Here is a 24,867-nt window from a genome sequence, read left to right on the forward strand (position 1 = left end):
GTTAAAAAGTAGGGGAAATAATTTTACATTTTATGTGCTCACCATGGCCTCTGTGCAGCAAGAGGTTATGTCTCTGTCACATACACTGATGTATGTCATGGAAGTAGTGACACAGCCTTCTTCTCAGATGGCCTTGCAGTAAGTGACAACTTGCATCACACTTCATATAAGAGTCTAAGTTGAAAAAGTTTTACATGTTTGTATTTGGTATTACTATGCTTAAGTCAGTCACTGTAAAGGACATTAGTTCACTCAAATAAAACAGGTGTTTAATTGATACAAAATGTAATTTCTCATTGCAAATCTTCAAATACCTCATCAGGTTACGGGCCCAGGCACTGAATGATATGTCAAAGAGAACTGGACAAGTTATACCATGAAAAGTTAAAAAAATCGTTGTCGGCCATTGTTGCTAAGCAAAGTTTCAGTACCCCAATCACACTGCGCTCAAATTAAAACTAATCTACAACTGCCAAAGAAATTTCTGTTATGCTCACTGCAAAATTAGATGAAATGAAGTGTCAAGCTTGGAAATTACATACCCTGCAATTCTCAAAGCCTACTGAATTTTTAATGTTGTAATTGTACCTCCGTAGCTGACAGGCCAGCATAGATGACTGCCATACCAAGGACCCAGGTTTGATTCCTGGTACAGGATGCACTCAGCCATTTGATGCCAGTTGAGGAGGTACTTGCATAAAAAGCAACAGCTCCACAGTCTGAAAAGTTAGAAAAATGGCCAAGACAGCACTGTGTTGACCACATGCACACCCATACCGCAATTGCAAGACATCACAACGCAAAAGATGACCCAGTGGCCAGTCAACATTACTTGGGCCTTGAAGGCCTGTATGGTGAGCTTGTACAATTGGAACATGCATGAATTCAAACACATAAAATTGATGGTGAGGACATAACAAGCAGAGATACGTGAAAATACCAAGCCTATGTTCCTGATTTCCACGTCAGTACTTCAAAATCAAATGCAAAAGCTGTTCATTTGTGAAACAGCACATGGAATATGGAAAAAGTTGATATTTATACAAGAGCAATGATCAGAGTAATCTAAGTTAACCTTGATGCAGTGTTTTCATGAATACTGAATGGATGTGAATGATTCAGTCATTGCACACATTGCTAAACTTGAAAAGCTGGCACTGCAGATTCAAAATACTGGGAAAAATGTCTTGGGTGTAGCCATAATGGCAAAAATCATCACACCATTGCCATCAAAGTAATATAAGTTCAAAGAAGCACGAGACAGTGTGTCAGATGGTCAACAAAATGTGGAAACGCTGATGGACGTCTCATCAAGAAGAGTGCCAGTTGGTCATGGATAGTGAAAAAGTTGGTGCATTTGCAGTGATGGTGATCAGAAAGCAAAACAAAAAGGTAATTTCACCTCATAAAACCAAAGATTCTGCAGAAAGCATGGACGTTTTGCTTCAGAGAGCAGAACATTTATCACTTAGTAATGATAAAGAATACCATGTCACCTTGAGGGGAACTGGCACTCCCAACAAATAATAAGATGGAAAACGAGTGTGGCACATCTCAACAACATTCTAATCAGCTATCAAACTAAATTATTTACTGTACTTCAAAAACAATCAAGTTACTTTAGTTTATGACAAACTGTAGCAGAAGGTGTGACTCAAGAGAGTGAGATGAAGTAAATGTTGCAGTGAATAAGCTGAAATAAGTCACATGAATGACTGGAGCACACCAATAAACTGATAAATCAGTAAATGATCGCCAAGGGTACGTTGAGCGTAATATCATCAAAGAAGTAGGGTTTTTTTTCTTTGGGGGGGGGGGGGGGCGGGGGGCCCCCTGTCAAGTCAGCTAGACAAGGTACATCTGCTGAAGTTCAACAACAAAAACATGATTTGTTCTACGAAATCAATTGAATTTATACATTCATATGTCTGTGGTCTGATGTATCACTTGAATCTGTCAGTGGTGCAAAGCTTTTTTTTTGTCACATTTAAAGATGATGCAACAGGACACAGGCCTTTTTATTTTCTCATACACAAATCTGGTGTCACTGACTTCGTGAATGCAGTGCTCTTGTGTTGAACATGTTAGGTCGAAGAATCAAAACACTGTGCATGAACAATGAAACTAAGTTTATTAACTGTGCCATGAAATAGCATGTCAGAAACCTTGGATTCCAGCTGGAGACAATGCACCATACACACTAGAACAGAATGGTTGATTAAAGAGGTACAGTCTACCAATTGTTGAAAGCACACACACCCTGTTAAAAACTGAGACTCTTCCTAAGTTTTCAAGGGCATAAGCAATTAACACTGCCTTCTACATAGTAAACAGGAGTCTGATGAAGCACACACTGAAGCAAACTCCATACGAGTTACAGAACCTACGAAAACCGTATCTTGTAAACCCCCACATCTCTTAATCTAATGGTTTTGCTCATGTGCCAACATAATTTCAAAGCACCCTCAAAGCCAAAGCCAAAAATTATGTCTGCTGAATACCAAGGACACTCGACAAGTTATTGGCTTTTTTACCCTGAAAACTGAGAGGTTTTCACATCCCAAGATGTCACATTCATTGACCTGAGTAGCAGCATAATGCCAGCAATACAACAAAATGATGACATGTAACTTAAAAGATCAAAGATGACAAAGAATTTGTGGATCATGACAAGCAAGTTCATATCAGGCCATTGTAAGTACAGGAAGAGACAGTACATCCTAATCAACCAGTAAGGTAAGAAGCTCATTTCATCCAATATTGAACTCTCAGTAGCTTGAAGGAAGCAGTTTCCAGTACAGACTCGAAATATTTGAGGGAGGCAATCACAGAGAAACTGGAAGCTCATCGCCGGCCGAAGTGGCCGTGCGGTTAAAGGCGCTGCAGTCTGGAACCGCAAGACCGCTACGGTCGCAGGTTCGAATCCTGCCTCGGGCATGGATGTTTGTGATGTCCTTAGGTTAGTTAGGTTTAACTAGTTCTAAGTTCTAGGGGACTAATGACCTCAGCAGTTGAGTCCCATAGTGCTCAGAGCCATTTGAACCATTTGAACCTGGAAGCTCATGAGGAGAACAAAACTTGGAAGATCATTCCTCCAACCACCAGCTGGCAAGTTATTCACTTCAAGGTCTTGTTTGACACAAACAGCAAAGATCACTGGGTTCAAAGTACAGCTTCATGCAAGAGGCCTCAAACACGAGTACAGCATCAACTACAATGAAACCTTGTTATTGCTCTAATATATGGAGCACTAGGATTGGTTGGTTGGTTGACCGATTTGGGAGAGGGACCAAACAGCGAGGTCATCAGTCCCATCGGATTAGAAAAGGATGGGGAAGGCAGACGGCCATGCCCTCAACCATCCCGACATTTGACTGAAGTGATTTAGGGAAATCACGGGAAACCTAAATCAGGATGGCCAGACCCAGGTTTGAAACGTCGCCCTCCCGAATGCAAGTCGAGTGTGCTAACCACTGTGCCACCTCGCTCTGTAATGAAACCTTTTCACCAGTCATATGGTATGGCGTTTTCAGATCTTTCGTGGCAACTGACACACATGAATAATCAAAGATGATACAGTTTCACATCTGCACTGAAATTCTTCTTGAAGAAGAAATCTATATGGAAATAACTAAGGGATTGGTTACTGACACAAAGAATCCTGCTGTTTGCAAGCTTGAGAAGTCTTTGTAGCTGCTCATGCAGGTTCCTCAGTTCTGAAACAAGAAGTTTATAGATTTTCTTTTGCAGTTTAATTTTGAAGTAAATGAGTCTGATTCATGTATATTCCTTACCCCAACAAGTGGTGAAGTTCTTTTGTTGTTGTTATTTGGAGATGATGGACTTATTGCTTCATCAAAATTGAGGAAAGTGATTTGTAAAGTTGTCACATCACTATAAGAATTGTTTCGTATTACAATCTAAGATGGTCATTGTTTTATGAGGGCAGAAATAAAGAGAGCATGCAGAAGAGAAAATATTAATGAATCAGTGCATACAAACAAGAAGAATAAATTTAAAAGTTTGGAATGGGTGATGCAGATGGTCTTGAGTGTTGTGGCTGATTCTCACGTCCATTTACTACTTTTTGAAAAAGACTTAGAGGTTGAGAAAATGCTGTACCGTGAAGTGGATGGACCACTTACTTTTTATCCATTATCTTGTGATCAGATACTTCACTTTCAGTAAACAGTATAGGTTTCGGTAGATCATAATAAGGCATGTAGGCAAGTGGTTAAGGGACTTTTTCATTACTGACTGAAAGAGAAGATAATGGTACAGAGCACTCCAACAACATGAGCAAACTACAACTAGTGCATTTTTCTGATGCTGATTATGCAGGTGATCTTATACAAAAAAATTATTTATTTGTGTTCAAAACTTAATGCAATCACTAAAGCACAGGGAGTGTTGGAAATGATTTAAGTGCTTGCATATAGTTTCAGTGTGCATAAAGGTAAAGTTCCTAGTTTTCAGAGATGTGCATGCATTTACTCTTTGTTTGTTGCGTGTTCATAGCCTGAAGTCAGTTATTCTAAAGGATGCCACTTCAGTTAAATAAATAAGTAATTTAGCTAATACAAAAATATTATTTCTCTCTGCAAAACTTCAAATACCTCATCATTCTGCCTCATATTTATGTCTCGCTTTGTGAAACATGTTGGGTATATCACAAGCTGTTTGCATGCAAGTATTGCTCCCATCAAACCTCTTAAGATTTTTTAGTAATGATCCGTGTTCCAAATTTTGTGTTGCTCAGTAAACCACAGGATTGCGCCTTGTATTAATTGAAAATATAGATACTTCCGGGATCACACATTAAACTGACAAACTAAGGCAATCAAAAGAACTTCACACTCTCAAACATTATAATTTTTTAATTTTTCAGCTCCAGCCCACACTCATTTGTGTTAACTGTCACTCATTCTTCATAACTGCTTTATCAATGTATGTGTGTGTACATGTGCCACTTTAACACCAGCTAGCATTCATAGTGAGTAGCAAGCTCAAATTCGAATGTTTTTGTTTAGCTGCCACACCTTTTATCTGTTGCAATTTCATTTATGACGATAATTTAATTACAGAAACACATCAGACATTCAGCACTAAGTGCAACAACCAGAATAATGACTTGTAATTCTGGGAGATAAATTCAGGGCCAAAGTCTAGTAATAATTATTAGCACAGAGTAAATAAAACCTGTAGAAAGTTAAGGGATGACATACCAAAGAAGACCAAATCATTGTCAAAGCTTTGAGATACATTTCCTTGCAAAAAAATGTTGCAAAATTTTATAAAAAGTAATCATAGCAATTAATGATCAAAGATGCAGTCCTTGTTTCAGTTGAGTCATCTAAAAGACTTTAGTGTTTTAACATATTGCCACAAAAATGAAGTTCTTCTATGTCCCACAATCATGAATAAATAAACTTCTGGAAGTGACTAAATGAAAGACAATAATACTACACAGTGTGAAGGGAATAGGGGTTTAAATAAACCAAGTCTCATTATAATTGCTCCAACTATTTTTATTTTCCAATATCAATGCCTCTGCATTATCCACTGCTCCCTCCATCACCACCCATTTTTGTGGTTGTTATTATGTGCAGCCATTTAAGTAGAAAGGAACATCAAAAGGAATGACAACATCTCAATGGAACTGTCCATGTGTTATTCAACTTTCACACCACTGAAAATTTCTATGTGTAACTGTGCTTACACATATACTAAAAAAAGTCAACAGACTTACATCTCTCAGATAACATTAACAAAACTCTGTACACATCAGTAATATTGTACCAATACACACAGCTTTCTAGCATTGATACTGATGTGCTTGCTCTACCATGTGACAATGAAATGCACAGACAGAAATTTCCAATTCTGAAGTAAAATTCGATATGTCATGAGCATTTTCATTTAACTTTTACAAGCCTGATAAAACCTACACATAATTAACATTCATGTGGAAGACTCCTACTTTGTGACATGACTGCAAGAGAAAAAAAAAAGCAAATGTGACAATTTTTAGGAGAAATATTACACCATCAAGATAAACCAAGGTAACATATTAATACAAGTGAAGATTTTCAATGGACCTGTCACAAAATATTTAGCTTACTGGAAGTTACCACACTTTCCTCACACTGTTCTCCAAACGTAGGGACATCACACTGAGGTTTTACATCCTCCACACACTGGCACCTGGGCCTTTAAAAAAATATTGAGTGTACAAGGTTTACATACATGTCAACAACATTCTGACTTGGAAAAACATTACAAAACATCTATTTCTCATCGTTGGGATAAAGTATCAGGTACGAAGGAATTTCTTATCATTCGTTTGTTTATAATAAGCTAACAATAATCAAACTAAACCCTGTATATGAAACACTCTCGAACATCAGTCACACATGTGCTTTTAGACTCAAAGTACCCGCAGTGTGAGCAAATTATAACAATAATACCAAACCGTAAGCCCCTTAAAGGAAGAGTCTTAAATAATTATTTCACAAAAACAAGGAACAGTAATCATAAATGGAATGTTAATTAAAATTTTCAAGTATGATGCAATACTCAGGAAACCATAATGCAAGTGTAGAAAACATTTAGGGATTATTATTTTTTTTTTTTTTACATTTGTGTGTTTTTTCTTGCAAATATGTGGAAGGATACTAATGTATGTATAAGTGACCAGTTTGTTTATTTCTATATAACTGTACATGTCATATCATAAAGCCCAGGTACAGCACGTACGTGGTTATTTGTGTTTCACAAAATAAAGTATACTTCTTGTGCTGTGGCAGTGAAAGGCCAAATCTTTTTCCTTTCCAAACTACCATCTGCTGTGTGTTCCTTGCACAACAAGGAATGAACTCTGTTTCCTTAACTAAATACTCTCAACTTCACAACTTCATCGGCGAAGTGAGTGTAGTGTTTTTACACACTCGTACCCTGAGGGATAACTGGGTGACATTCGTAGGATCACTGAAATGTTGCAGCAAGTTGAGCACACAAAAACTGCCTTTTTCATATGTTTACACAACATATCAGAGAATTGCACTTGTGCCATTATCAACTTTCTTCTTGCTTCCCTGTTAACAATGTTTTGCAACTAAGAAACATCGTTGTCTCACCTAAACTTCCCATCACACCACTCTTCATTATAAATGAAGATGTATGAAATTATTATCAATCACTTCTGTAGTATGGAATGTTAAATCTACGGCCCACACATCATATACTTCTCCCTGAACCCTTAACTACTTGTAGATGCTATCGGTGAAACGGGGCTCAATGGGCTTCGACTCGAGTCTCTGAGGCAACCATTAACTGTAATTACCACTTTGCGAGAGCCTGCGTGGTCTCGGTGTTCACACAGCCAGATACCCTGCCATGTACCAAGATTTAATTTACCATCCGTTATTGGTATTGTAAGTGAAGAGCCAAGGAAGCAGGCTTTTACATGAGCTGGCTGTAACAAAATAATACATTTCAGAACATATTCATAATGATATATAAACTGCAGTAAACTTCATACTACATGAACATGTACATTCTTATTTTAAACAACATTTAGGTCTATTGCTTCAAGGCTTACCTCTGTTTAACAGTAAAAATTTTACAGCTGTTCAATTACAGGTCATTTACTCTAAACTGACAATTTGAAAATGAAACAAGCCAATAGCAGTAACCTAGAAAAAATAATGGATATACACCACATGGAATGTGGCTAATGATAAATAAACTTATATAGAAGTATAATCATTCAGAGCCAAAAAGTAAATGGAATACTCACCATGTCGTCAGGCCCTTCACAGGAATGTCTATAAGGCAAACCCTGTAAACAAAATGAAAATTGTATCATTTCCACAATAATTTTGTGTGACTATCACCTACTCTCCTCCCCCTTACTCCTACATAAAATAAATCTCTCTAATACATCTCCCTTCATCCTCGTCTACAGTTCATCCTCAAAGCAAGTGGGTCCCTCCCTACCTGTGGTCTGCGGGACTAGCCCTCCTTCCCTAAGCTATCCCTTGTTCCTCTTCAACAAGGTAGTCAACTGCTCTTAAAGTTGGGCATAGTTTTTGAAAATCATTTCCACGAATTACGATGAAGCAACATTTACAACATTTAATGAGAAATGCCGCGCACACACACACACACACACACACACACACACACACACACACACACACACACACACAGACAAACAGACAGAGAGAGAGAGAGAGAGAGAGAGAGAGAGAGAGACGGGGGGTGAGTGAGGAAAGGGAGGGGAGGGGAGGGTGGAGGGCTCTCACACACGCTTTTGTATGTGTACTTCAGATTGAAAAAGGATTTCACCAAATGGTCCACAGGAGTTCTGCATAATTTTTATTTGAATGGGAAAGGAAGTCAGCCATATCCTTTCTGTAGAAACTAGCACATTAAACAATTTAGAGAAATAACCTAAATTTGGATAGGTAGACAGAGATTTAAACCCCACTCCTCCTAAATGCAAGCCCAATGTTTTAAACACCTTGCAACCTCCCTTCGTCTCCACTGTACAATCAGTGCCTCCACAGTCATTATCCCCAAGATTCTCAGTTAATATTAGTCATGAAGCAACAGTCAATTTTAATTAAGCTGATCTAACAGTCCCTGTTAAGATATTCATCTACAGAGTAGGAGTTGCCTACCAACGAGTCTTTCAAACTTTCATCACTTTAAGGTGTCCGCTACATTAAGGACGCCGTGAAACAGCACACTTACAAATTATTTATTTGGCTTATGTCCACTATGACAATGGGCATGTGAATAAAAGCAACTTTTTTATACTGAAAATGGGTTTACAACTTGAAGTAATCCTCATCATTCAGCACCCGCCAGGCATTATGTTTCAATACGATATTATACTTTACAATGCTCTGAATGTGGAAGTCGTCTTAAAATTACATCTGATAGTGCCCGTTTCCTGAAATCGCAATTTTTCATACCTTTCTCTGTCAACATTTGTAGGGTTTAACTATTTCACAACTAAATTAATGATGTCCAGCTGTCAGTACCAGTTAACAAGCAGGCCTGGAATGAAGCAACACAGCAGGTAGTTCTTCCACAATACAGCCCTAAATTCAACACAATGCAGCAACATTGAAAAAAATAAGAAAAAATGACATTGTGGTAGTAATGAAGTTGGAAGCAGATGAAATTAGACTACCATGAGAGAAACATTTCCAACTTTTACAGTGTTTATATGGTGCTCTAGAATGATTAATAAAAGAAATAACTGTATCACGATGTTGCAGTTTTAACATAGGTCAACATACCACAATGGTAACAAAGGTCAAGGGTACCTCCTAACATCACGTCAGACCACCTTTTGTTTGGCATAGAGCAGCAACTCGTGTGGCATGGACTCAACAAGTCATTGGAAGTCCTCTGCAGAAATACTGAGCCATGCTGCCTCTACAGACGCCCAGAATTGCGAAAGTGTCCCCGGTGCAAGATTTTATGCATAATTATGTCCCATAATGTTTGATGGGATTCATTTCAGGCAATCTGCATGGCCAAATCATTCGCTTCAATTCTTCAGGATGTCCTTCAAACCAATTACGAACAACTGTGTCCTTGTGACATGGAGCATTGTCATCCATAAAAATTCCATTACTGTCTGGGAACGTGAAGTCCATGAATAGCTGCAAATGGTCTCCTCATAAACAAAGGTAACCATTGCCAGTCAATGATTGGTTCCAGCCCATGTAAATAATGTCACGTAGAAGAAGATGTAATTATATGAATGACAAACACTAACCTCACTTAATGAAGGTTTATTCAACACTTGCACATACAAGAGCGCGGAGCGCATTGCCTCCTGCCAGAACACATATGTATGTGTAGTTACAGAACATTCCAGTACAATGATTCTTGACATTTGTGGGTACTTCTAGAATGTATTGGAACCGAATATAGAAATTAAAATTTTACAGTTCAGGTGAGTTTTGAACTCACGACCCTCCATGCAACAGTCTAGTATCATAAGCACTACACCACAGTGACTGTGCTACTCGACTTCTTTTGCAACACTGCTCCCTCCTTAAGAGAACAGAGTCTCAGTGTTACGTCCTCCTAGTCCAGGAACGAGTCGTCTCTCCTGCATACTCCGACTCCCGATGACTGACGTTTGCCCTGGCGGCGATCTTAGAACTTCCTTTGCCGTTATGTTCTTCATCACTTTTCCGCTTGTTGCCTGTCACCAGAGCTTCGAATTTACCCTGGGTTGCAGGATCCTTATAGGGCCTCATTCAAAGGATGTGGACCATATCCCTGGTCTTTCGTTGTCTTGTGTTGGGGTCAAAATCTTCAACTTCATAAGTAACATCAGACAATTGTTTTAAAACCTTATAAGATCCAAAGTAGCACCTGAGGAACTTCTTAGAGAGACCAACCTTCCAAACAGGAGTGAAGATCCAGATGAGGTCACTGGGCTGGTAGACAGTAGGGCGATGGCTTGTGTCATACCTTCGGCAATTGTTTTCTTGAGCCTGCAACGTGCAGAGTTGAGCTAACTGCCAAGCTTCCTCAGCTCTGGTTAACACCTGGCCAATGTAGTCAACATCCATGTCATCAGGATGTAATGGAAACACAGTGTCCATCATCATAGTCGCCTCATGCTCATGCACCAGGAAAAATGGCGAAATCCTGTGGTGTCTTGTTTGGTGGTGTTGTAGGTAAACATCATGAAAGGTAGCACCTCATCCCACTTTCTCTGCTCAACACTGACGAACATTGATAGCATGTCGGCCAAGGTCTTGTTAAGGCATTCAGTAAGCTCATTAGTTTGCAGATGGTAGGCAGTCATGTTATGAGTAATGTTGTGTCGACGGTTTATCTCTGTCACAAGATTCAATTGAAAAACTTTTCCCTCAATCTGTAATTAACGACCTTGGGGCACCATGTTTTTATACAATGTCTTCCACAATGAATTTGGCTACCTCGAATGCTTTGGCTGTTTTCACGGCTTTTGTAATGGCATAGTGCGTCAGATAATCAGTGCAAATAATAATCCACCTATTGCCACTAGCAGACACTGGAAATTGTCCAAGGAGGTCAATCCCAATACACTGAAAAGGTGTTTCGGCTGGTGGAATTTGTATGAGTCGACCAAGTGGTTTCTGAGGAACTGCCTTTCTCCTCTGGCACTCTCAACAGTGCGACACAGTGACGGACACTCCTAAATAAACCTGGCCAGAAAAATCTCTTGCAGATTCTATCATATGTCTTAATAAATCCTAAATGTCCGGCCTGAGGTGTGACATGGAATTTCTGTAGAACATCTAAGCGCATGTGGTCAGGAATCACTGGTAGCCTCCTCTTTCCAAACGGATCAAAGTTTTTCTTGCAAAGTAAGCCATTAATTACCTTAAATTGTCCTTTCACATCCTCTGACCGATTTAAGGCAAGCATAATTTGAGATAGCTTGGCGTCCTTCTTGTGCTCAGCAGAGAGGTCCTGGAGTGCTGCGAGACAGTCACTATCTTAATCAAAGTCTTGATGGTCTCGCACAGGGTTTCTTGAGAGACAGTCGGCATCATGGTGTTTTCTTCCACTTTTGTACACTATGGTAATGTCATACCACTATGGTAATGTCATACTCTTGAAGACGTAGAGCCCACCTTGTGAGTCCTCCTGTTGGATTCTCAAGACCTGTCAACCAACAGAGTGAATGATTTTCTGCAACAATGTGAATGGCCTTCCATAGAGATACTGTCAAAATTTGCACATGGCCCAGATCACAGTAAGACATTCTCTTTCTGTAGTCAAGTAGTTTCTCTCGGCTTTTGTAAGTGTCCTAGAAGCATAGGCTATAACCTTCCCTTTTCCATCTGAAATTTGCAGCAGAACAACACTGATCCCATAGCCACCGGCATCTGTGTGTAGTAGTGGTGCTCTCGCATCATACAGACCAAGTAAAGGGTCAGTCATTAGAGCTTTTCGCAGCACATCGAAAGAATCTTGTTGAGCACCACCCCAGATAAATTTAGCATTGGCTTTTAACAACTCTTGGAGTGGTCTGGCTTTGATACAAAAGTCTGATAAAATAACAGTAATAAGAACATAATCCGAGAAAGCTTCTCACATCTATAATACTTTTAGGATCTTTGTTTGACACAAGGTGTCCAAGTATTTTGATTTCTTTTGCTCCAAAGACACTTTCTTGGATTTAAGTTTCAGTCCACTTTGTTGGAGACACTTAGGAACGGCCCTCAGTCTTTTTACGTGTTCATGTCTCTGAGAACACTATAATGTCATCTAACAACAACAAACAAAGACACATCATCCACTTCATGTGACTTAGAAGATTATCCATCATCCATTCAAAAGTTGCTGGTGCATTACACAAACCAAACGGCATTACCTTAAACTCGTACAGGCTCTCAGGGGGTGATGAATGCAGTTTTCTCACAATCAGCCTCATCTACTTCGATTTGCCAGTATCCCGAGTACATGTCCATAGCTGAGAAAAACTTAGCCCCCTTCAGACAATCTAGTGTATCGTCAATTCGTGGAAGAGGGTAAACGTCCTTTTTAGTTATCGTACTGTAATCAACAAAAGGTGCCAACTGCCATCCTTCTTCCTGACGAGAACTACTGGTGACGCCCATGGGCTCTGCGAAGGCTGAATGATGTCATTCTTCATCATTTTCTCTACCTCGTCGCGAATTATTCGAAGTTCCATTGCTGACATACGGCATGCTCTCTGGCTTATTAGTTGATGGTCTCCAGTGCTAATCTGGAGGTTCACCGTCGATTTGTCTAATTTGCTCTTCACCTGTGGATTGAAGCATTCAGAGAACTCTTGAAGAATGACAAGTAGCTTCTTCTGTTGTTCCTTAGTGAGATCTGGTGATAGTCGAGCTAGACGATCTTGTCTCATGACAGTAGTGCCTATTTCGCCCAAAGACTCAGCATGGGAGGTTTCCATGACACTCAGCTGTTTGGCAATTAGTGGCTCAATGTTTGCCACACACATGCATCTTGGAAGGATCTGTGGTTCTCGGCGACCGTTAACTATCCACAATTCACCGAATCCATTCTTAAACGAGACGACAGAGGCTGGGATGACCAAGTTATACTTCAGTGCTATGCTTCTCTTACATTCCACTACAAGATCCACGGGTTGATGCATGGCATGGCACATGACAGTTACCTTTCTAGAGCCGACTGCAGGAATCATCACTTCAACCAGCACACACAGTCTCCATACACTCGGATGCGCATCTTCCTGTCCACAGTATCTCATCTCATCGAGCATAATCTTCGAGTGACTACAATGTATAATTGCCTCAGAAGCTTTCAAAAAGTCCCATCTGAGAATGACGTCATGACTACACTCTTGTAATATAATGAATTCTAAGGGCTGTGTATGGCCACTTATACCCACACAAATGACACATCTTCCTGTAGGTTTTACATATTTCCCATTAGCCACCTTCAGCAGAGATGTTTTGTTGTTGACGAATATGGTTTTCTGCAACTGGCGACGATACTTCTTCAAAATGACTGAAGATGATGCTCTAGAGCCCACAAGAGCATGGGCTGATCGACCATCCCTGAGGATATTGACACAGTTTCCTATCATTTTTGTAGTAATCGACGGCAGAGGATATTTCTCTTCAGCGGCCTCACCTCCAAGGAAGGTCACACCCTTTAGTTTTCCAAGTTGCAGCGGCTAGGTGATCGGCTGGAGCTTCTAAACGGCGATGGAGACCTCAATCGGCGTGTTGGGGAGCGTCCTCTCCAGTGACTAGCTTGCGGCGATGGTGACCTATGTCATCCTGCACCCCCATCTTCTTGTACATCTTCATCGTCCTGGAGTTGGCATCGGCTAAGATCAGTCTGCTGTCTTCTGTTACGAGCATCGTCAAATATCTGCCGCCTTTCTCAACAATAGCGCACCACATGTCCCGGTCGTCCACAGTGGAAACATACTGGTTGGTTATCCTGGGTCCTCCAGACAGCAGTCTTCCTTGGTGCCCAAACAGGTTCCTCATGGGGCATTGTAGGAACATAACTTTGCCTGGGTCTTGGTATTTCACCGTTTTAAAGGGAAATGAAGGACAAGAGATTGGGTGTCTGTTCCACTTCCTCCCTTATGACCTACTGAAGAGTCTCAGTTTTTTGCTCGTCGTGCAACCCCAGTGCCTTCTGAACTTCCTCTCTCTCTATCTGATGAACACTTGTGAAATCAGTTCCTTCCTCCATCGCAGACATCAATACGATGTTTGGAAGGCGCTCAAACTTCTTGCATGTAATTCTTCTTTGATGCATTGTCTCAATATAGTAGCACCATTTTATGAAGTCATCTGCTGTCGAAACCTCCTTCAGGAGTAAGGCACGAGACATGTCCTCAGCAACACCCTTCATGAGGTGTGCAACATTATGTTCCTCCTCCATTCTAGGATTCACTATTTTACACAGCTCCAAGACATCTTGAATGTAGGATGCTGTAGTTTCTCCTGGACACTTTATCTTCAGCCTTGCACAGTTCCGCCTGCAATACTTTCCAGCTTGTGAACTTCTCCTCATGGTTCTCATACCATTGCTTGGCAGTGCCCTCCAAGTAGAAAAACCGGTTAGCCAAACACATGGTGTCATCCCATTTGTTAAATTTGGCAATACGCTCATATACCTTCAGCCACTTGTTTGAATCTTGGCCACCAGAGAATCCGGAAGGATGTCTCATGTGGTAGCACACAGTAGCTGTCATTGTAACGTCCTCTTCTTCTTCTTCTTCTTCTTCTTCTTCTTCTTCTGTCTCCAACAGATTGCGATCTATTGAATATGGCTCGAACTCAGGTTTCTCGCCACTGTGTCATCGATAACGTGCGCTATCCCAAGTTCCAATAAGCAGCGTCTCCACCAGAATAAAGTCACATAGAAGAAGGTGTAATTAGATGAATGACGAACACTAACTTCACTTAACGAAGGTTTGTTCAGCACTTGCACATACAAGAGTGTGGATTGAACTGCCTCCGGCCAGAACACATACAGTATATATACAGTTACAGAACATTCCAGTACAATGATTCTTGACATTTGTGGATACTTCTATAATGTACTCAAACCAAATACAGAAATTAAAATTTTGCAGTTCAGGTGAGTTCTGAACTCACGACCCTCCGTACAACCACTACACCAAGGTGACTACTCAGCTTCTTTTGCAACAATATAACCCACACCATTATGGAGCCACCACCAGATTGCACACTGCCTCGTTGACAACTTGGTCCATGGCTTCAAGGGGTCTGCGTCACACTCTAACCCTACAATCAGCTCTTGCCATAACTTTTGTCACCTCATTGTATATTGTGGCACTGCAACATCATTACAATTCATGAATGGCAAATAATATTTTCTTCCAGAAACCAGAATAAAAATATATTTCCTGTGACCACTCCCTTGGTAACGAGTTATCAGAATTTTAATTTCACAGTCTCAATTGCTGTGACCTAAATACAAATGAACAAAATAAGGTACTAGGAAACAGAAGTCATATGCGACAATTACTTGCAAAAAAAAAAAAAAAAAAAAAAAAAAAGAGGTAAAATTGGAATGTGGTAACTATTTTTCAGCATTGCACTGTTTATGGTAATCGGTAAACTGTTTCATATTTACCATAGCTCAGTTATTTCCAAATATGGACTGTTCCATTATTCATTTCAAACTAAATACCAGTCAGATGAACTATTATTTAAGCAGGAATTTCATCATTTGTGGGTGCAAAGGGTCAAGGAAAGAGAAGACAATACAATCAGAAGAGTCACTATTTAAAATATCAAACTGTTCTTCCTGCCAATCTCTGCGTGCTCTAAAAAACTACCTAAAAGTGCACCTCAATGAAGGGATATGAATTTGATTCTTATCAACAATTTCTAATACTTCTCTCAATACTTCGCATGAAACTAAAACATTTTACATGAATAGGATGACTGATTACATATTCAGTAATAGAACAGGCTGGAAAGCTAAACATAACTAGTCTAACTGCCACATAATCTCAATCTATTACTGCCATATTGCAGCCTCATTGAATACACCAGTTCTCATCAGATCACTGAAGTCAAGCAACTTCAGCCATGGGCAGTACTTGGATGGGTAATTGCCAATGAATGTCATGTGTTATTGGCTGCTTTGCCTTTGCCTCTGCAGCAAAGGGGAGGAGTGGTGATGGCATAGAGTTGCTGAACCCCATCTTTGTGCCAACGTCTTAGATTAAATTCCAAACCTCTCGGCACTGTCTGAATGTAAGGGCATGTGATGCTGCTGATGGTGACCATCAGTCAGATGGAAATGTTAAGCTCAGTCCCCCTTTGCTGCTATATGAGAGTAGAAAGCTATGTGCTGGCACTGAGTTTCATCTTCTCCCATGTATTATCATCATTACAACACTACATACACCAGTAAGTCACACACACTTATCAAATACAGTTAAAACAACAACTATCATACTTCAAAAATGAAAGGTGCCACTCTGTTAAAGGATAAGAGAAACTTTTTTCAATAAGACAGCTGAACCTACCCTTTGTGGTCTCCCAGTCAACAATACTGTACAACTTTACTTTAGTGCCATATCAACAACCAAAATAATGGAACTAGTATTTCTACAAACTGTTTATTAAATTGTAATGTACAGACAGTTCTGGCTGAGAATTACATATTATTTAGGAATAAAGGAGAAGACTCACTGAAAGGCAGAAGCGCTGCGTCGTCAATAGGTACAAAAAGAAAAGTTACACAGCTTGGCTGGCTTTCTGAATGTGCTTCCTTTTTCAAGCTTGAAGGAAAAATATGCAGGCAGGCAGGCACGCACACGCACACACACACACACACACACACACACACACACACACACACACACACACACACACACACACACACACACACACGTACTTACATACCTGTTTCCCTACATTGTGTTCAGTCAACTGCTCTTTTCTGGCCCATGGAGACTGTACTGTACTGTACTGGGGTGGGGTGGGATGGGATGGGGTGGGGTGGGGTGGGGTGGGGGTGAGGGATGGAGAGAGGCAGCAGGCAGGGAGGAGCTTGTGGGGAAATGATCAGATGTTCTCCAGTCACAATACTACCTCCTGCCCCCAACACAATTCCTTCTATTCGTTACACCCATCAATGTTAGTTACTCAACCCTCACTACAACCACCTCACAGCTTTACTCACCACTTCCAATGCCAATTTCTTTCGTCAGCACTATCCCTCCTCCCACCTCTCCACAATGAACCCCTGCTCTATTTATGTGCACCAGTTCAGAAAAATTTCCCTATTCCTAGCCAAAATCGTTATTTCTGAATCCCATCTGTCCTTCCGCAACGACCTCCATCTTTTCAGATTCTACCAGTCCCTTTCCCTCACACACCTCATTCAATACAAACATATCTCTATGGCACAGGCATCCCTGAACCACCTTCATTACCACCGCAAAATACTGTTACTATGCAATCCTCACTACCTACACTTCATCACCCAAATTGAAATTCTAACACTTCAACACCTAGAAGAACATTCCAGACACCACCTCCACAAGTCATCCAGCCTGCTGACATCCAACTCCCACCTTGGGACACCTTGGGGTACACAGTCACTACATACAAGCATGCTAACCTTCTCCGAAGTATCGCCTAGATATGTGCAAGGGGTCATAAAACAACTGAAATCATCTGATAGCTTGCAACCTGCTAAAAAAAGTGTGTGATTGCATTCTGTACCCTTTGCATAAACAAGTGCTTACTTGAGGGATATTTTCCTGATGAGTTAAAACTGTCTAGGATCGTCCCAGTATACAAACAGGGAGATAAAGGCTCTCCAACTAGTTACAGGCCTATTTCAATAGTACCCGCATTCTCCAAGGTAATAGAATGCATCATGTACCAACAATTATCATCTCACTTTGAGAATCTAGGTCTAATTAATGCTACACAGTACGGGTTTAGCACACGCCACTACTAGAGAAACTAGAATTCTACGGCATCAAAGGAAAGAGTCTCAACAACCGTAAACAGGTAGTTTGTGTTGGTAGGGAAATGTCAAACATAGAAAATGTTGTAGGTGTGCCTCAGGGATCTGTACTGGGGCCCTTCCTGTTTCTGATAATGATCAATGACCTCCCCTCGTTTATTAGATCTACCACTGTATTGTATGCAGATGATACGACTTTTCTTCATAGCAGTAACAATCTTAATTATCTTAAAACCTGTGCTGAAAATACACTCACTCATGCAGCATATTGGTTCAGAGCAAATGGTTTCCTGCTAAATGAAAATAAAATTCAGAAGATAATCTTCACTCTAAGAGACAAGCCACTATCTGATGACCCTAGTTCTGTTAAATTCCTGGGAGTTTATTTAGACGAAAAGTTATCCTGGGGCCAACATGTAAACTATATTAGTAGTAAGCTATCTAGAGTAATTTATTTATTAAGACAACTCAGAAATTGTGTACCTGAAACATACATCAGATCATCTTATTTTGCATTTTTCCAAAGTATAATATCCTATGGCATTATCTTGTGGGGTAACTGTAGTCATATACATGACATCCTATTATTGCAGAAGAAAGCCATTAGGATAATTACAAATTCTTAACATAAAGCTCACTGCAAACCCTTATTTACTAAACAAAAAATTATGACAGTAATAAACCTCTATATATACAATGTCTTAATCTTTACAAAGAAGAAGCTACAAGATGTGAAACGTAGAGAAAATGTACATTGTTGCAACACAAGAAGCATCAAACACATATACACGCCTTACCACAGACTATCAAAATCAATAAATAGCTATGAAGTCACAGGGCACAAACTATTTAATAAGCTGCCACATGCTATACAGGATCTTCCTGAACATACATTCAAAGAAAGATTGCATGAATGGTTTATTGCCCACTCGTTCTATGATATCAATGAATTCTTTAACTGTAAAATGCAGTAATCCAACAGATGACCCACTGTACATTTATTGCAATATAAGCTAAAATATTTCAGTAGTCAATACCTTATCACACTGTATTATAAACTGTAACTTCATTTGACGTTGTCAATTGCTGTAATGGCCTAAAGACAATAAAATCTTTATTATTATTATTATTATTATTATTACTGTGCAACCACCATCCTACCCACAGTGTACCTCCTCATCAACCCTTCATAGAATCCAGACGCTGCCTAACTGCCCTTTCCAACCTACCACATCCTCCAAATAATCCTACAAACACCCCATGAAATCCAGATCCAAAACAATCCCAGAAACTGCTGTTAGACTTTCCACCAAAGTTTTCAGTCCCACAGAGGTTTCAGCCATATCCAAAGGCCTCACATTCAGCCCTACTCCCAGGTTTAACCATGTTGGACTTGTGAAAGACCTACTCTCCTTCCTCCACTCCCTACGGTGGAAAAACTTCTTTGTAACGAACCTCACCAACCAAAACCAAACCAATCCCAACATCGAACCCTGACTGTCCCAATTCATACCACCATCCAACCATGACGGTCACCTTCCAGGAAATCATAACTTCCAACCTGGCCTCACCATCCTTCCCCAGGTCCCTCCCTAAGAACAAAAACCTTTCAACAGAAGAGAGGACTGTTCTAAATAATCTAAAAACGGATCCTGACCTGATCACCCTCCTGGCAGACGAATATTCCACCATTGTTACAATGAACTGGAGTGACTACTGGGCAGAGGGCTTCTGCCAGTTGTCCGACACCTCCACCTACAAGCTCTGCCAAAGTGACCCCATATCCCAGAAATCCAACATAATCTCCAAGATCTGCTGAAATGCTTAGGCCCTTCCCAGAAACTCACCCCTGAATCCAATCTCCCTAATCACTCAACAACAGCTAGCACATCCATCTTCTAGATGCTCCCCAAAATCCACAACCCTAACAACCCTGAGCACCCAATTGTGTCTGCTTACAGTGCTTCCACCAAAAAACATCTTGATCCTTGTTCATCAACATCTCCAACCAATGGTCCAAAACCTAGCCTCTCACATTAATGATACCAACCACTTCCTGCAGTGGCTCTCAACCATCCCCACACCCTTACCTCCCGGATCCCTACTCATCACTGTTGATGCAACCTCCCTATACACCAGCATCCCTCATGCCCATGACCTTGCCATGGTTGAACACTACCTCTCGCATCACTCTGCAGATTCCAGACCCCACATCATCCTTGTACACCTAACCAGCTACACCCTAATCCATAACTATTTCACCTTTGAAGAGAAGGTACGCAAACAAATTTGTGGCACAACCATGGGCACCCGCATGTCACCCTCCTATGCCAACCTCATCAAGGGCCACCTAGAGGAACATTCCTAGCTTCCCAGAAACCCAAATCCCTGATCTGGTTCAGGTTTATTGATGACCTCTTTATAGTCTGGAACCAAGGCCAGGACCCCTTATCCTCATTCCTTCAAAAGCTCAACACCGTCTCTCCCATCCACTTCATCTGGTCCTCCTCCACCCATCATGCCACCTTCTTAGGTGTTGATCTTCTCTCAGATGGCTCCACCTACACTTTGGTCCACATAAAACCCACCTATTACCAGCAGCATCTGCTCTTTGACAGCTGCTGCCCCTTCCACACCAAAAAATCCCTCCCATACAGCCTGGCCACCCGTGGTAGAGGTATCTCCAGTGATGAAAACTCCCTCACCCAGTATGCTGAAAGCCTCAAAGTGGTCATTGCAAACATGCTATACCTCAAGACCTAAGTCACAAGCAGATCTTCTATGCCGTAACTTCACACACACACACACACACACACACACACACACACACACACCTGATCTTCACATCCATCCCAAGAACCAACCACAAAAAGCACCCCCCCCCCTTTGTCACCCAATACTACCCTTTACTGGAGTGACTGAACCACATCCTTCATCAGGGCTTTGACTATGTGTCATCGTCCCCAGAAATGAGGCACATCCTACCCAAAATACTTCCAACGCCTCCCAAAGTAGTGTTCTGCCACCGACCCAACCTCCACAACATCCTAGTTCAACCCTATGCCACACCCACCCTCAAACCCCTTCCACAGGGATCATAACCCTGAGAAAGACCCAGATGCAAGACCTTCCCAATCCACCCACCCAGCACCATCTACTCCAATCCCGTGACGGGCCTATCCTACCCCAGAGACCAGACCACCTGTGAAAGCAGCCATGTTATATGCCAGCTCTGCTTCAATAACTACACAGCATTTTACATTGGTACAACAACCAACTAGTTGTCAACTAGAATGAATGGCCACCGCTAAGCTGTTGTCAAAAACAAGGTGGAACACCCAGTGGCACAATAGGCAACAGAGCACAAAATGCAAGATGTCAATGACTGCTTCGCAACCCATGCCATCTGAATCCTCCCCACCACCACCACCAGCTTTTCTGAGCTGTGCAGATGGTAGCTATCCTTACAGCACATCTGCTGCTCCCAAAAGCTTCCTGGTCTAAACCTAAGGTACCTCGCTGCACCGCTTCCTCCCCCCCCCCCTCCACCCCCACCCCCATAGTGTGGGTGTGCATGCACACACATGTTCTTCCTACAGCTTGAAAAAGGAAGCCCATTCCGAAATCCAGCAACATTCTGTACCTTTTGTTTGTGTACCTATCAACGACACACTGCTTCTGTTTTTCAGTGAGTCACCTCCTTTATTCCTAAATAATTCTTATTTATTTAGTAAATTGTTCACTACCATATTAATTAAAAACTAGCCTCTTTATTAGTGTGTCATTATTTCAGTGTTTTATTTATAATTTTAGGTGTACACATTTTGTACAAATCAGCAAATGCAGCAGTCATTGTTATCCCACTCTTCAGCCAGTTGCAGCACAGCAATAAATCTTAGAATATATTACAGGTAACGTCTGTATAAATTTACAAACAACACAATATTTATATTGTGAACTAAGATCACATAGTCCACAAACTTAATCTTCTCAAGTTCTAAAAAGATTGATTCCTATCATCTGTGTAACTTGTTTTCAGTTTCCTCCTAGTATGAACAAACAATGTATCTATGAAACAAGTGAACAGTTTGTGCACACTGGTCAAAATCAAAACATGTAACACTGTCTAGTTGCATTCCTTATAACCCCTAATTTATGTCAAAGCAATCAATGTGTGCATGCAATATGAACAAATGCCACATTGGCTGGGTGTGTTACATGTACAGTGATGGCAGTTTGTGACAAGCATTTGGAGATAAGTTTAGGGTGGGACATTCCTCTGGTGCTCCAACAAAATTTCAGTCTGTGATGGGAACAGAAAGTATTTGAGTCTTTTCATGTTCTTCCAACTGATGTTGGATACTACACAACATACCTTACTGCCTTGACCAAAGGTTTAAAATTATGTTTGGAAGACAGTCTGTACAAGTGTGTAATCGATTTGTACAGATAAATACTAAGTCAACCAAGACAACTTTCTACACACACAAGAATCCTAGAAGGAGCGGGGAGGAGGAGGGGGGAGGGGAATATCCCTCTCTCAAAGGTGTTTTGCACTAGTTTTCACTTAGAATCCCAAAACTGAACCCCCAGATTAAGGTATGAAATCTTTTACAAATGGAAATTCTTATGCAGTGGGAGGTAGGGAGATGAAATTCCAACACTACTGAATATGCTGAAGCAATACTGGTACACTTTCATCAGTATGACTCCACTGACCATCTAACTGCTCAGGATCACTCTCTCCCCTCACCCCAAGATAACAGTGTTTCCCAAACTGTAATTTCAGAAATACCTGACAGCTACCGATTTCATCTTGACTTTCTGTGGCTCTATTGTGGTGTACTACTCAAAGACATCATCATAAAACATTCTCACATTTAATGTTAGCAGAATGCAGTGTCTAGTAGTTTCCCCATTATTGCAATGTTGTCATTTTTTTATGCAAGAGACACATTCACTACAGCAGTATGTAACCGAACTTGTACAATTCGAATGCTAAAGAAATACTGCATTACCTATTTTTGATAGTGACCATTTTACTGAAGATGGCAGCAACCAATGCGTTTGGAGATACTTTATTACACATCTTGTGTAGAATATCAAATTTCTGACTTGTCTGACAACAAGTTTCTGATTTCTTCTAAGCTGCTTGCCTCCCCCCTCCTCATCCTATAAAATCTCTCACAACCCCCCCTCACTCACCCACCCACCCATGTGGGGCACACTCCAAAGGTCGGGAATCACTGATGTAGACATTCAAACTCTTGTTCTTCCTCAGAGCAGGATGGGTAGGGGCGAAAACACACACACACACACACACACACACACACACACACACACACACACACACACACACACACACACACACACACACAACTTAAAATTCATTAAAGCAATACCTACACAATACATGATGTTGCAGAAACTCTGCATTCATACCTATTTTGTTGACAGTATGTGATTGAAATGTCCATGGCAGATTTTCATGTGAAGTTCAAATCATTCTGTATCATCTCTTGTCTAATTCCACTGAATAGTTGTGTGACAATTTCAGGTTAACTAAAGCATCTTACTGTCATCAAGTAACACTTCCTTGGACATTTTTAATAGTGATTTAAAAACAACAGTACAGAATCTGAACTTTTGCCACCAATTTCCTATTCTCATCACTTATTCTTAGGCAGCTAATGAACGTGACCAAAGTGTCATGGCTTCCACAGCTAGGTCTCGCTGTGTAAGGACTTACAATGGCTAACCAGATGTCAACCCCCTAGTATGAGCAACTGTAATTCTTGGCTTCTCATGTTCTGACATAACCATGAGCCAAAAAGTACTTATGTTATCACTTTTAAATTTTAGTAGTTCAGTAATATTTATTTAGATTTTCAGTGTAACATCACTGTAAGTCCACTTGTATACCATTCCTTACTTGTTATCGGTGTACAGCAATGGCTACTGAGTCGACACTAGTTTAACCATTAAGGAATTTATGTGAGCATTTGACAGAAATAAAGTTTACTGTTGAAGGTAAAGCGCTCACTGTGCCTTGCTGCCAATAACATGCAATGCGAACAGCCTTTATTCATATTGGTATTGACATCTAACACAAATATATCATTGGTTTTATTCAACTAATGAAATCAGTTACATTTTCTTCAACATAATCCCCTATTAAGTCATCTTAACTGGTGTAACTCACTAAATTCTCCCCAATTTTAAAAACCTTTTTGGGCCATTGTTTTCAGATTACATCAACCATAAGTGGTTTAAATGTGTTACTGAAATTGCCATGTTCCTTTACACTGACATTGTGTATGCTTGCGTCATTCTACATATCTTCTTGTTGTTGGCTCCTCCTTTACAATGAAATAATCAATTTATACTCAAAAACTGAGTTTGCAGAGGCAATAAACGAACCCTGTAAACATATTTTGGCAAGTTCCTTGTCTAAGTTGCTGGTTACCAACTTCCTCCACTACTAACTCATGATGTTATTCCCCAACCCATGATGGATTACTAATACACAAAAATTCTGTTATATGTTCCCAACATGAAGTGAAGTAAAATTTCATTGCTCAAACAACATGGTCATTTCATTTACATTAGCTAATAGTATATATACTATCTTATCAAATATATCCCAACACCACCAAGTGGGCATTCTCCTTTACGAAGGCTTGAACTCTCCATTCATTCTTCCTAAAGAGCCAAAACCAGAGAAGGTGGCGATGCTTGACACTGGGGTCTGGAGCAAAATCATCATTATAACTCATCGCAAATATGTTCCACTGGGTTCAGGTCAGGACTCTGGACAGGCCATTCCATTTCAGGAATGTTACTGTCCAC

General features: G+C 40.6%; 1 protein-coding gene across 1 annotated transcript in view; it reads right to left on the minus strand.

Moving 5' to 3' along the window:
• Positions 1 to 5,507: 5,507 nt before the first annotated feature.
• Positions 5,508 to 24,867, minus strand: part of LOC126457514 (UPF0047 protein YjbQ) — a 65,719-nt gene continuing 46,359 nt past the window's right edge. The window contains exons 4-5 of the mRNA XM_050093852.1: positions 7,799 to 7,840; positions 5,508 to 7,474 (exon numbers count right to left, since the gene is read on the minus strand). Coding sequence (XP_049949809.1) covers positions 7,259 to 7,474; positions 7,799 to 7,840 — 258 coding nt within the window. The 3' untranslated portion in view covers positions 5,508 to 7,258. The remainder of the gene's footprint in view (positions 7,475 to 7,798; positions 7,841 to 24,867) is intronic.

Source organism: Schistocerca serialis, chromosome 2 (genome assembly GCF_023864345.2).
Source record: "Schistocerca serialis cubense isolate TAMUIC-IGC-003099 chromosome 2, iqSchSeri2.2, whole genome shotgun sequence".
In the NCBI taxonomy this organism is placed as follows: domain Eukaryota; kingdom Metazoa; phylum Arthropoda; class Insecta; order Orthoptera; family Acrididae; genus Schistocerca; species Schistocerca serialis.